Source organism: Gossypium hirsutum, chromosome A10, assembly GCF_007990345.1.
Source record: "Gossypium hirsutum isolate 1008001.06 chromosome A10, Gossypium_hirsutum_v2.1, whole genome shotgun sequence".
Lineage (NCBI taxonomy): Eukaryota > Viridiplantae > Streptophyta > Magnoliopsida > Malvales > Malvaceae > Gossypium > Gossypium hirsutum.
This window is the reverse complement of record NC_053433.1, coordinates 104,998,128-105,011,538: the sequence shown is the minus strand read 5'-3', so window position 1 is coordinate 105,011,538 and position 13,411 is coordinate 104,998,128. Positions and strand designations below refer to the sequence as shown.

The window sequence follows — 13,411 nt, the reverse complement described above, 5'->3', positions numbered from 1 at the left end:
TGATAGTTCAAGTTTGAGTCTCACCATCAACAATTATTAGAATTCTGGTTTTAAGTCTTATCATGTGGATCATGTTAGGATATATTTCAATTTTTAGTTCGTTGTGATTTATGTTGTTTGCTATTCTAGTTATAGTTTATTAAACATGTATTATTTATGATTGTATTTGTAAATTTCTTCAAAAAATAATTTGATTTTCATAAATTAAACAAAATAAACTTTCAACCCTAAGTTTTTTTGATGAATTATAAGAAAGGGTAAAAGCTTATAACAATGTGACTAGCCTGACTCGAACTAAAGTCCTATAGCAATTTGACTAATCTGACTTGAACTCAAATTATACCTGCGACAATGAGCGCTCTAACTATCAAGTTAACACATGGGATTTTTCAACCGTAAGTTTTGACTATATCTAATTGAAATGTAACTTCCTGTGGTTTAATCTTTGCTGGTTATGTTGGATTACATCCTTGCTTTTTTCTTATCTCTTTTCAATAAGATCCTACCAGTACTATGATATAGATTTTTCATCTTTGTCTAGTAAAATTTTTATTTAAAATTATTATATACAAATATATTTTAATTTAATGTATTTAATATATTGTATGTGATTTTACGCATTTAATATTAACTATTTTTTAAATATTTTACTTTTAATTGTAGTAATTAAGGTTAATTAATATTTTTTATTTAAATTATTGAATATAATTTAAATATTATAATAGAAAATTTTCAATTCATAATTAAAACATTTTTAACATATTCAACTTATGATATAGTTATATTTTATATAATTAATGCAAAGTAACATGATTCAAACGAAAAACTAATTAAATTAATTAATTTTAATATTAATTAAGTGATAATTAAGATTTTTATAATATTTTTTATAAATAAAATTAGCACAATTTCTATTTTAAAATTAATACGAAAATTTTCAAATAAAGTGTAAATGAATTATAATTATTTTTAAATATATATATATGAGATTATATATTATATATAGATTAATATGTTAAACTTTGAAAAATATTTGAAAACACTGGTAATATAATTAAATTTAATAATTTTAAATATAATATAAAAACGCGGTATTTTCATGGATTTTTGGATGAGATTAAAAAAGCGTTATATATCACTTTTAAATTTTTAAATTCAAAAAATATAACTAAAAGATTGTAAAACTAAGAAAAGTTCTTAATAAATATAAAAATAATATAATAACTTAGTGAATTTAGTATAAATATTATATTTATTTTAAATATTTTAACATGTTTTCTATATTTAGTATTTAAACTTAACATTTTTTTTAATTTACTAAAATATTTCTATTCAATTTCACACTTAATATATTTTTTCTTAATTTAGTACCTAAACTTAAATTATAAATACCAATTTGAGGGACTAAATGAATATCTAAGCATTGTAAAAATGATCAAATCTAATTCTGACTATTTTGAAGTTGAGTAAAATTTCAAATTAAATATTTTAATAAGTTTTATAGTACAAAAACATAAAAAAGTTGAAGCATTCGACAATCTGAGCATCTAAGCCTAACCGAACTCGCAGAAAACCTAAATAAACAAAACAAACGGAAAACAAGGGAAGACGTTATACTGAGCCGACATGGCAAGGGACAGCTGCTTGGCTCGCGTCACCGCTGGGGTCGCCGTCGGAGGCGCTGTTGGTGGCGCCGTTGGTAAGTTTCCTATTCTTCCACTGCTCGCTAAAACCCTACGCCTCATTCCTCTGTTTTAGTTAGCTACTGAAAACATTGAAACCAATAATTTTATTTGAATTACAATAGCAATAGCTATAATTATGGCTTTGAATTATTTCCAGAAAGCAAAAATAAATTTTAAGAAATAGCTATAATTATGGGCTTAGAATTTTTGAAGTAAAATGTTTAGATTTCTGAATTTAAGGCTTTTATAACATATATAAAGTATTTTAATAGTACTTTTTTCTTTTCTTTTTTTCTATACTGATTTAGCTGATTGTTTGCAAAGAAAATTACGAGTAAAAGGAAAACCCCAAACTCGAAGAATTTTTTTTATTTATTTTATAAAAAAATCAATGTGAAACTAAAGCCCCACTTTTTGTTTAAGAATGGATGGTGGTTTTTTTCTTTTCAGTATTACACTATTACACTGTTACACCATTATGCATGCTATTTTCTTATTTCCTAGTAATAAGAGGGAAAGAAAAACAAATAAAGGATAATATTTATGGTCTTAATTTTGTACAAATGTGGAAAATTGGTTCTTTTACTAACTTTTTTTATGGATGGCCAAAGAGGAAAAAGAAAGGCTGAACTAATGATTTTTGGTTAGCTAAATACTTGTTTTGACGTTTCTCTCTCTCTCTCTTTTCTTCTTACTGTTGATTCTTTGATTTGTTTCATGCTTAAGTGTCTATGCTTATTGTGACATTGAAAAGCAATTTTGTGGAATATGTGTTTAAATGATCAAGCAATTATTTTGTTGATAGTATGTTTCAATTGGTTCACTTGAGAAAATATAGTGTGCTTAAATTGAAAAGAAATGATTCAGAGACAAAAGTATTGTTATTTGTAGTTTTGGGATCTAGAACTGTGCCATTGTTACTTTTTTGGCAGATGTCAAAGCACAATACAAATCCCTTTACAGCTAATGACAGGGAGCTTGTCCTCTTGCATTTGGTAAATCTCAAACCGTCCTTCCCAAGGCTTTCAAACCCAGACCTTTAGTTGGAAGTTAAAGTTCTAAGCATTAGGGACACAGTGTTGGAATTCAATGCATCTGCACATAGTTTTCAACTATCGAGGAACATGCAACACCACTACTTTGTAGAATGTATTTAAAGAAATAGTTGGAATTCTAGGATAATGTGCTCGACACCCATGTTTGATCTATGGAGATTTGATCCTCCTAGGATTGTCCAAATTTAATAAAAAAACTTGAAAGAGTCGGCCTAGCTGTGTCGGATATGTACTCGAATTTGACACTCACCTGAATATGAGTAACATAGATGTAATTTGAATGTCCTTAGAGGTTAGAAGAATGAAGATGATTAGCATAAAATTAGGCTGCTCGAGGGAGGTGGTTTCAAGGACACGGTCTGCTATTAGTACCACCTTTTAAATGCAGCTACATTCTACCTTTATTGCAAATATTTCTTTCCAAGATCCAATATTTTTGACACAATTCTTTTAATTATTTATTGCACCATATTACATCACGTAAATTTGTTTATGATCATGAATTAGGCACATTTATGTGACTTTGCTTGTGCAGGTGCTGTTTATGGGACTTATGAGGCAATTAGGTACAAGGTAATGTCCAATATTTTCCTTTTATTTCAAGAGAGGTGATAAAACTATCATGGATATATATGATTCATATTTCTATAGCCCATGAAATGATTATGTCGTGTTTTGCTGTTTTTCCTACTTCCATGGTGACGGAGGTAGTAGTTAAATATATCTGGCCACGCAATGGCATAAAATGGCTTTGTGTATGTCAATATTCATATTTTTGAGTTGTGCAGGTTCCAGGACTGCTGAAGATTCGATATATTGGGCAAACCACATTGGGTAGTGCAGCAATATTCGGACTTTTCTTGGGCGCAGGGAGCCTAATCCATTGTGGGAAGTCCTACTAAACCAATTCATTGTTTGTGTTGAAGACCTTGAGAATGTATTTCTCAGAATGGTGCTTAGCTTTAGATATAAAAAGAAATGGTGTTTAACGTTTGCAAGTCTCGGTTTTGTTCTTTGAGCTTCCTCTATTGCCTTTCTGTGGGAGGATGCATACTTGGGAATACATTTGACTTCAATCAATGTTGCATAAATGTTTCTCCTTTGTTATTTCAATTTTTATCCCCATAAAAACACATTTAAAACAAAATAAATCATTATTTTGTCAACCAATGTTCAATATTTCTTTCTAAGAGAACAACTTGAAACGTACAGTTGAGAAGCCGAGGCAAAATGAGGATTGAGCTTTCGAGCATTCCAATTTTCATATGATAACGTACAGCAAAAACAAACAAAAACCAATTGATTGGTGATATCCCAACTGTTCCATCCACGTCAAACCAAAAACAGTTGTCTCAACGAAGCCAAAATAAATACTTGTAAACATTCTACAACCATAGGTCTTACTGCGGAGTTTGGCCATGTGGTGGGGGACCTGTTGGCGGTGGAGGCATACCAGACTGACCACCAGACTGCAATAAGCGGAAGCAATAACATGTTAGTATCATACGAACTTTGGTATTTTTACCCAAATCCAATTGCCTCAGATGAGGCTGCAAGAAATGCAGGAGCGTTCCGGCCGTTATACAACAGTGCAGCAGAATCAAATGTGTGTTTTTATGAGTGCTGAATATAGGTATGTATCCAAATATGATTATAATGTGGAAATCTAACGAGTATGGCAGCATCGCCTATAGGAAATAGGATGCATAAATGGTTTTATTCTCAATCCAGACAAAATGAAAATAAGCACTTAATCAAATTGGTTTTCAACAAAAGTAAAAGCACGAGCAAAGAATCTCAATAGCTTCCATTAACTTTTCATTCCGCTAAAACTGAAGGGAACATTGAAGTGGAACTGCAGCCTTTGGCCCTGTGGCTCATACTGATGATGCAGGGACAAGGTTCAAACCTCACTCCTGCTTAAGCTTTGGATTATCACCGATTACTATAAAGAGAAGGGAGCATCAGGAAAGAAGGAAAGTGACAGCTATTCATTCATTTACCAATCAGTCCCACTTAAGTGCTTCTGAATGCTGTTCTATCACTAATTCTGGCCATAAATCCAGTCAATGACATAAAATATAAGGGCAGAGACGAACAAGACAAAAGATTGTGAACGACATCATTTACCTGATATGGATTGTACCCAGGCATCATTGGCATCTGACCACCTTGTGCACGATTGAATCCACTACCCTGTGGATACATTTGGCCACCACCCATATTTCCAGGGCCCTGCATATTTTGCATACCATTTGGAAAACCTCCAACTGAAGGGCCACCACTGGTGGGTAATGATCCTGAGTGCATTGGATTCATGCCCATAAAATGACCTTGTGGCATTGAAGGAGGCATCTGATTCATTGTACCTTGCATACCCTAAAATTTTGAAATAAGTTTTGATCAAGCTTCTTAAATTTGTCTCTGGTAAAAGAATGAATCTAAACAAATATCTTAGCACCGCATGCTTATGGAAAAATCCACTTTCCAATCAAAATATGGAATAAATTTTGAAATTTTACAAGAGATGCTTCCATAACCCATACTCAAAAAACTAGTTTCAACAGAAATATCGACTGCATGCCATCCACGCATGCAGCCAGTCAGCAAAGGAACTGTAGAGAATAAAACAGCTTCCCTCTTTGGAAAAAAATTAACTATGACCCATTTAGAGAACAATATACAAAAAAGAAAACCAGAGTTGCAGAAAGGAATGATTTATGTAGTAGAGCTATTTACAAAGTCATACCATTGGACCAGGCATTGGCATTGGATGTGATGTTGGCATTGATGAAGGTGGATTCAAAGATCCTGGCATTTGTGAAGCCATACCAAGAGGAGGCATTTGGGGAGGAGGGCGTTGTAAATGAGGATGTGGAAGCAGGGGCATGTGAGATGGAGGTTGTAGCTGCATATTTGGAGGTCCCATTGGCATAGGAGGCATTTGCTGTTGCATTCCCTGTTGCTGCTGTTGCTGAATTTGTTGAGGGTTTTGTTGATATCCATGCTGCTGATTGGCTAGAAGAGATGGATGTGGTCCAGGAGGAAGAGGAGGAGCTCCAAAAGGCAAGGAACCAGGATGAAGCTGCTTTTGATCCCCTTGAGAAGATGCATCAAGAGATGGAACTGATAATGGCATGGGAACTCCGATGCCAGGGATTGTTCCCTCATTCCGGGTTGCAAATGGCCCCGGAGTTGTTGGGCCTTCGGGTGCAGCAAAATTACCAGGCATGCGACCAGCTAATGCAGGATTTTGCTCACCATAGCCTAGAAACAGTTCATAGTGCTATTAAGTATAGAATAAGTATAAACAGTATACTCTGGGATAATTACAGAACAACATTGACTTTTGCAACAAATACAATGACTTGCACAACTGAATCATTCAGGTAGAGTGGAAAAAAAATATAACAGCTTAAAAATTTTTCTCTTTTCGCCTATTACTTTTCCTGATTATTGGGAAGAGATGAAAACAGTAAAAAGCAGTAGAATAAGTAGAAACCTTGATTTTGACCAATGTTAAATTTATCACGAGGGGTATCTCCAGGCCTATTTCTGCACCAAAACTTTGTGGTGTGATCATTGCTACCACTGCATAATTATGAATACAAGTTAAAACACCTGATGATGGGATTGACATATAATACAGATTGATAAGACTCAATGCTTATTAGTATACTGATCTGGCCAGGAATAAATCAAGTTCTATATTCCAAATACAGCTAAAAAGGAAAAGAACAGAAATCCAAATAAAATCAAATGAGTTCTAGCACTAAAAGAAGCAAAAAGAAAAAACAGTAACAACAATCACCATAAGAAACTTGATAATGTTCACTAATGAAATGGTATTGAGTCAGATGAGGATCAGATGACATTTTTCAGCTTTAGAGATTCTCCCAAACATTTCATTCAATTTCTATAGCAGAAAATCAAACATGATATATAGCCAACACTTTCCAGCTTTCAAACAGTGCAGCATGTCAAAAATAGAAGCATATGCATTTTAAGTTTCATATGGCATGCATATATTAGGAAATCAACAAGAAGGACGCAGGACAACCATAAGTCTAGAATTGGGCACCTGCATAGAAGATATCCGATAGGATGCCAGGCAATATCCCAGACGCTATTATCATGTGCATTGGGAAGCTCAATCTGGGGTGTTTCATGCCTGCACATCATAATAATCTTTAGCAAACATAAGTTAAAATAATAATAAATCAACTACCATTAATCTGAAAGACGCTAACATATCAAATGAACCACTGAACTTTCTCGCTTTTTCTAAGTAAGCCTCTATGCTTTATTGTACCCAAATAAGTCTTTAACCCTAAATTTGTATCCAAATAAGCCCTTATTCTAAACAAAAACTTATATCTCGAATTTTAAAAAGTTAATTGGAACAAATTAAAGGCCAAAGGCTTATCTGGTTATAAATAAAAGGTTAAAAGCTTATTTGGGTGCAAATTAAAGGACTTATTTGGTGTAATAAATGTATAAGGGCTAAAGTTTAAAAAAAAAAAAAGTGATAAAGTTCAAGACTCTTTTTGTTACTTTAGTCTTCCAAAGAACAACAATAAATATATAACTAATATTTGAAATAAGAGAGATAAATTAGCTTTGGATATGGAAGGGCATAATGGACCTTGCACGTGTATATTAAACAGATGAGCATGTTCCTAGATGAACATCAAAAATAAATTTTAATATGAAAAAATATATACACAATAAAATAATAAATTTTCTTTGGTAAAAGGTCTTGTTCCCTTATAGTATTATCAGCCTTAATGATTATAACTACAAGTTTAACCCCATCAAGGTCTATAAACTGAATGTTTCAAACGTTTTGATGTCTCTGATAATTGGCATTGCCACACACCAACTTAATAATCCACCCTAAATGTATATTCCGAAAGATAAATACCTTATGTAGAGTAAAACAAATAAAATCAGACAAGCTTTGTGACCTGGAGCACAGAGGAAAGGACAAAACTAAAGAATTCAGTAATGCAGCCAGTACTTTGAATCAGAAGACTTACCCAACCAGCCAATGGAAAATAGAGCCATCAAAGCTCCCACTGACAAAGTATTCTTCATGGAATGGGTGCCAAGCCAATGCTGGCAAAATTGGAAATCAATAAGTTTAAGTACCAACCTTATAGAATTCATGCAAGAAAAGAACTAAATGATCATGCACAATAATATCGATAAGCCACAATCAACAGAGTCTTCTCATCAATTCTATCACAATGGTGACCAAAATGCTGCACTCAAGCATATATTTGATGGGCCAGATGCTTTAAGCAAAAAGGGTTCCACTAAGACTGACCAGTCACATCCTTCCTGTGGCCTCGGAAAGATTCAAGTTCCTTCATAGATCTAATGTCATAGAGCTGAAAAGGACAAAGTGAATATGAAAAAGAAAATATTAACATATATGTGTTTATATATCTACTCCCATCAATTAAATAAAGCAGGGAGAAAAAGGATAGTGACCTTAATGATTTGATCCTTTGCAGCAGTCAACACCCAGTTCCCATTCTGGTTCCATTTGACACAAAGTACTGTATTTTTATGGCCATGACTGCAAAAGACTTGCATTACTTCTCAAAATAATTAAAATTGTTAGCATTTCTATTAGTTTCACCAAGATATTTACTCACAATGAGCAAAGCTCTCTCCCTGTCTTAGCATCCCAAAGTTTCACAACGTTGTCTTTTCCACCTAAAGAGAAGCCAAGCATGGCATTACAATGACAACTTGCAAAATGATCATGCAAGAAGCTAGGAAAATCAACTTGACACATACCTGAAACCAGTAAGGATTTTGTAGGATGCCAATCAACACTTTTGACATCCCAACCATGGCCTGCCTGAGTTCAAACCATGTAAGAAACTCTTAGGTGAATCCATGCATGCAAGAAATATATGTGTGTGTGTGTATATGCATGTATATACCAATATATGTGCATTTTGACAATCTTTGTCAAAGACAATGCTTTACAGGAAGATAATGATATTACATATGTAAGTACAAACACATCACCATAAAACTGCCAAAAAACCAGAATACCTAGCGTAATCAATGAGGAAATACCTACTACAAAAATATACTAGTTCTTATAGTTGATACTTGATAAGTAAAGAAACATTACCAGTTAATGAACGCTCCTCCTGGCACCGGGCAAAGTCCCATACTTTTACAGTAGTATCATCAGAACAGGAACAAAACTTTAAATCTGTCCTACAAAAACTGTTAAAACAGTACATCTTAACTTCCATACAGATAAAACTTTTACACAAAAAAGAAATGTCAGAAAAGGAACCTTAAGTCACGAACTGATTCTTTGTGAGCAGACTTATTGACCTTAACATTATTCATGTTGTTCTGCCAATACCTGTAAAGTCACGATCACAATTATATCAGCACAAAAGTATGTCTAATTCAAACAAAAGTCCACAAGCATGAAAGCAGTGAGGCTAAATAGCACAAAAGAACAACAATAATATATACTTTATTGCACCACCATCGTCACCAGAAACCATCCAGTTGTCATTGTGACTCCATACCATAGACCTGATAGCTTGATCATGGGCCTAAATATTTTACGGGGAAAATGAGTCCAAAAGCCATCAATATGGATTCTTTAATGAGTAATCCTAATTAAATAAGATAAACATCTCAATTAATAAAAATACCTGAAGAATCATTTCAAAATTGAATGATTGTCCGTTCCATAGAGTAAATTCTCCACTCTGAGACCCTGTGATAAGACGTCTACCCGTGGGAGTCCACTAAGATGAGGAAAAAAACGGGTATAGCAGCTTAGCAAATTTGGTAACTTAAAACAAAAAACATTTTCCCTTTCGGGAACTGGGTGAAACACATTGTTATTCCAGAGAAAATAGATAAACCAACGCTGTCCTATACAGATACAATTTCAAAAAGAAGTGTCATCAACAGCAATAATGACAAGCTAACCTTTTGCACAGCATAGGCTTAGCTGTGATCATGCATAAAACATCAAGAGATGAGTAATGAAAGCATGCAAGTATAAATACAGGTGCTACTTGCTACCTAACTACACCTAACAGTGATTTGTGGATAAAGATGCACTGAGATAAGTTGAAGGGTTCTGGCTTTTTAGCCATCTGATATCACCGCCTCCTTTATTTTCAATTTGTTGGGTAAACAAAGAAAACCCGAAATTTTAGAAGTTAATTCAATTGGATTTGTATGTATCATGTTAAACACATTACAGTAACATGTGTCATCATTTCTAGCAAGAAAAGCTAGTTATGGAACCTTTTAACTGAAAAACAATAGTCCCAAAGTCAGATGCCAAATAAATTTGGGCTCCATTGCTTCCTCCAAGTGAAGCTAGACCGAAGCATTTAATCACAGAAATAATAGAAAACACTTGGATAAGATTGATTGTAATCTAACTTGCTAAGGAAAAGATAACCCTACTTAAAAAAGATTATTCTAATAAATCTCACCAAAACGCGATTTATAGAACACCGGTTTTTGTTCAGAGATGTATGAACAAATTTGGCAGCAAAGCTTGTGGATGGATTATCTAAATAAGCAGCTGTCGGCAACATCTGCATGGAGGATCAACCAAGTACATATTTATATCTTGCAACTCATAATCCAGGAAATAACAGAATAAAGAAAAAGCATGTTCAGTAACATCAATTGCTGCTGCTGGTGTAGGCTGCAATGTTGTCCTGTCCCGTGAATCCCGCTGTGACATTCGAATCTGCAAAACCACTGCTATTAGATATAAGGACGTCAACATCATTTGAGATTCAAAAGGGAAAAAATTGCGTTTAATATCAATAGAGGAGAACATGTATTCAAACAAAATAAACACCTTCTCACCTTCTTCCTAAGGATATAAACCATTACACCCCTAAGCATGAACAAGGATTATAGGTGTAATGATAGGTTCTACTCATGAATTATGAACTGAATAGTGATGAACACAAAGTCTATTGGCATTGGTCCAAACTATGATAAAGAGGAGCTACTCTTAGCAACTAGGAAAAATATGACATAAAAAGACATCAAGTTAATATTTTTCCCATGAAGCAAAAAAAAAAACATCTTAACACCATACATCAATGGCAAGCAAGACCAAGTCATTTTGCCTCCATATTAATGGATTTTCCAGCAGCAATCTGAAACATAACTCCATAAGTTAAGCTATCATAAAGATACAATTATGGCTATAATAATGCTACAGAGCTTTATAAACTTTAAAATACAGCAGTCAAGTACACTGAATAATAAACTTGAGCAAAAGGCTACAGAAGATAAAAGGAAACTGATATCTATGATAAAGAAATCAATGCCCATATTGATAAAGAGAAGGCCAACAAGCACAATAATGAAGAGACATTTAAGCCATCTAAGAACAAACATAAGCATCGATGTTAATCAGAGTTACCAATCTGACCATGCAACTACTTATTGAAAGATATAGAAAGAAAAACGCTTATGAAAACAACTAAACATGAAAAAAATACCTGCATATATCGCACAACAGTACTAGTATAATCAACAGCTCTCCTTTGAGTCAGCTTTCTCATTCTTTTCGCAGCAAAATTGTCACCATGAGCTGAAAGAAGTATTTAATAGAAAAATAAAAGAATTTTGTCAGAACTAAAATTTAGATAGCCTAACTTCTCTGAATTGTAACTCATCTAAACGGGCAGTTGAGAGTAGCCATACTTTTAGACCTAGAGGGGTTACCAAAAGATAAGGCTCATGGTAGAAAATGAACATCAGAGTGTAAATACACAAGGCTTAGAGCCAATAGAAGCAAACTACAATAAAAGCCTGTAGTATAAGAACATCAAATATCCCCACTATTAACTAGGCAGACAGTTATAAAAAAGCGCAAAAATTAATTGAAGCCTAAAGAACTTGTTTGTTAGAATTCCAGCAGCAAATATGCCTTCCAGAAGAATCTATAAAGCAACCATAAACCTAGGAGCGAAGCCTCTCAACCTTAAGCGCAGTTCCCCCCCCCCGGTATTCTACTAATTTCTAGACGTGCCTTAGTATGAACCAACTTGAACATTGAATTTCAAGAACCAAGTAACTATTTTTCGATAGAATTCTTACAATGCCCACCAATTCGAACCAAAAGAAACAGAGATAATTACTCTACCGTCATAAGGCGGCATCTGAGGAGGAGGAGCACCAGGGTGGTGGTACTCTGAGTTAAGAGTAGTGGAAGATGCAGATGGCTGCCGCATCATTTGCGGAGGCGGAGGACCTCTCTGAAACTCCCCAGCTTGCGGGTGCGGCTGGTTCTGCTGCTGCTGTTGTGGATCACCGTACATCATTGTGAAAACCCCACAGATCCTAAACCCTAAATTCAATTGGAGTGACTGTACTTGGAAAGCGCTGAATAAAACCCTAAACCCTAAATTCTGTTGTGAAATTGGGAGCGGGAAAGCTAGTAGAAATTTTCTAGTGACAAGGAAAAGAAAATAAGACCGGGTTCTGGCCTTTAGTCTTTACCCATTAATGAAAATGGACTAGGATCATCCAGTTTATGAAAATATGCTTAAATCATTCCTTTATTTGATTGCCACAATTAATTTCATTTTAGGTAAATCAAACCTTGCTTGTTTCTAGATTTTAAGATATTAAATTTGAATCTATCTATTAAAGGTTGTTTCAGATCTGATTAATTTGGATTTAATTTGAGTTTTAATTATTTATATTCAATTTTTTCAAATTCAGATAAATTTAAAATTGAAAAGGGTGAATTGAAATATTTAATTTTTTTTATTGAACCTTAACTCGATTAGCTTTAGTATCAAAGCCCCTGACAAATGCATAAAGAGAGTCTCGTAAATGTCAATTTGTTAAATAAGGTACATTCGATCAACTCAAACTGATTCGATTCATAGAATACGTAAAGAAACTTATCTACTCGAAGTTTTGATGGTCCAATAAAGCACTTAATAAAAATAAGGGTTGTCATAGTAAATATAAAAACTTATATTTAAAGATTTGATTTTGTAACCCTTAAGAATCTCAATCGTAGATAAGTTTTAATCTTGATCGTCGATATAACTCAATTTATATCGTTGAATCTAAGGAAGCTCAACTATAAACAGAGATCTTTCATCTCAACTATAAGCTTTAACTTGTGACAAAAGGATGTAAGTTCCAAACATGTATTAACATCCCGTCTAAGAGTAAAGAAGGACTATAACTAGTTAAAATTAGAGTGGAAGTGCATGGGTTTTTTACGGATATAAGTTAAAAAAAATTATATACCAAAATAGGTTGTCAGCTGGATTATTTACCAAAATGGGTTGTTTTTTTTAATTCGCGCCTATCTGACAGGCACGACTCTTTTTTTATATTAATATATATATTTTTTAAATAAGATATTATTTTTTATTTTCGGATCAGTATGACCCGTGTATAGATACGAATACAGGTTGTATCTATCTCTGTGCGACTAGTTGAGCCATTCTCAGAGGCGCGACTAATCGTGCCTATCTCAGAGGTGCAAATGGTGGGGCCCACAGGAACGTTTGTTGCTTAAAATACAAAACACTAGAAACATTGATATTTGTGGGCATTAAATAATTTATATAACTTAATCTTGATATCCAGTTGATATAAAAAAAATTTAAATGA

The 13,411-nt window shown here is 33.7% G+C and overlaps 2 protein-coding genes across 3 annotated transcripts; one reads left to right on the top strand and one right to left on the bottom strand.

Moving 5' to 3' along the window:
* Positions 1-1,230: 1,230 nt before the first annotated feature.
* Positions 1,231-3,853, top strand: LOC107939366 (reactive oxygen species modulator 1). Its single transcript, XM_016872728.2, has 3 exons — positions 1,231-1,699; positions 3,276-3,313; positions 3,529-3,853. Exons 1-3 carry the CDS (start codon positions 1,627-1,629, stop codon positions 3,640-3,642), a joined length of 225 nt encoding a protein of 74 aa, XP_016728217.1. The 5' UTR covers positions 1,231-1,626; the 3' UTR covers positions 3,643-3,853.
* A 118-nt stretch (positions 3,854-3,971) lies between these two features.
* LOC107939237 (flowering time control protein FY) lies at positions 3,972-12,298 on the bottom strand. Of its 2 annotated transcripts, none has more exons than XM_041077914.1 (18): positions 11,919-12,298; positions 11,272-11,363; positions 10,434-10,502; positions 10,240-10,344; positions 9,439-9,534; positions 9,254-9,336; positions 9,066-9,137; positions 8,895-8,992; positions 8,549-8,608; positions 8,404-8,464; positions 8,237-8,324; positions 8,070-8,133; positions 7,780-7,858; positions 6,822-6,911; positions 6,243-6,331; positions 5,490-6,007; positions 4,871-5,119; positions 3,972-4,209 (listed from the first exon to the last, which is right to left on the bottom strand). In XM_041077914.1, the coding sequence occupies exons 1-18, from the start codon at positions 12,094-12,096 to the stop codon at positions 4,141-4,143; spliced, it is 2,160 nt and encodes a 719-aa protein (XP_040933848.1). In that variant the 5' UTR covers positions 12,097-12,298; the 3' UTR covers positions 3,972-4,140. The 2 variants fall into 2 exon arrangements, with proteins under 2 accessions (XP_040933848.1, XP_040933849.1); XM_041077915.1 differs by lacking the exon at positions 3,972-4,209 and adding an exon at positions 4,222-4,685.
* Positions 12,299-13,411: the final 1,113 nt, after the last annotated feature.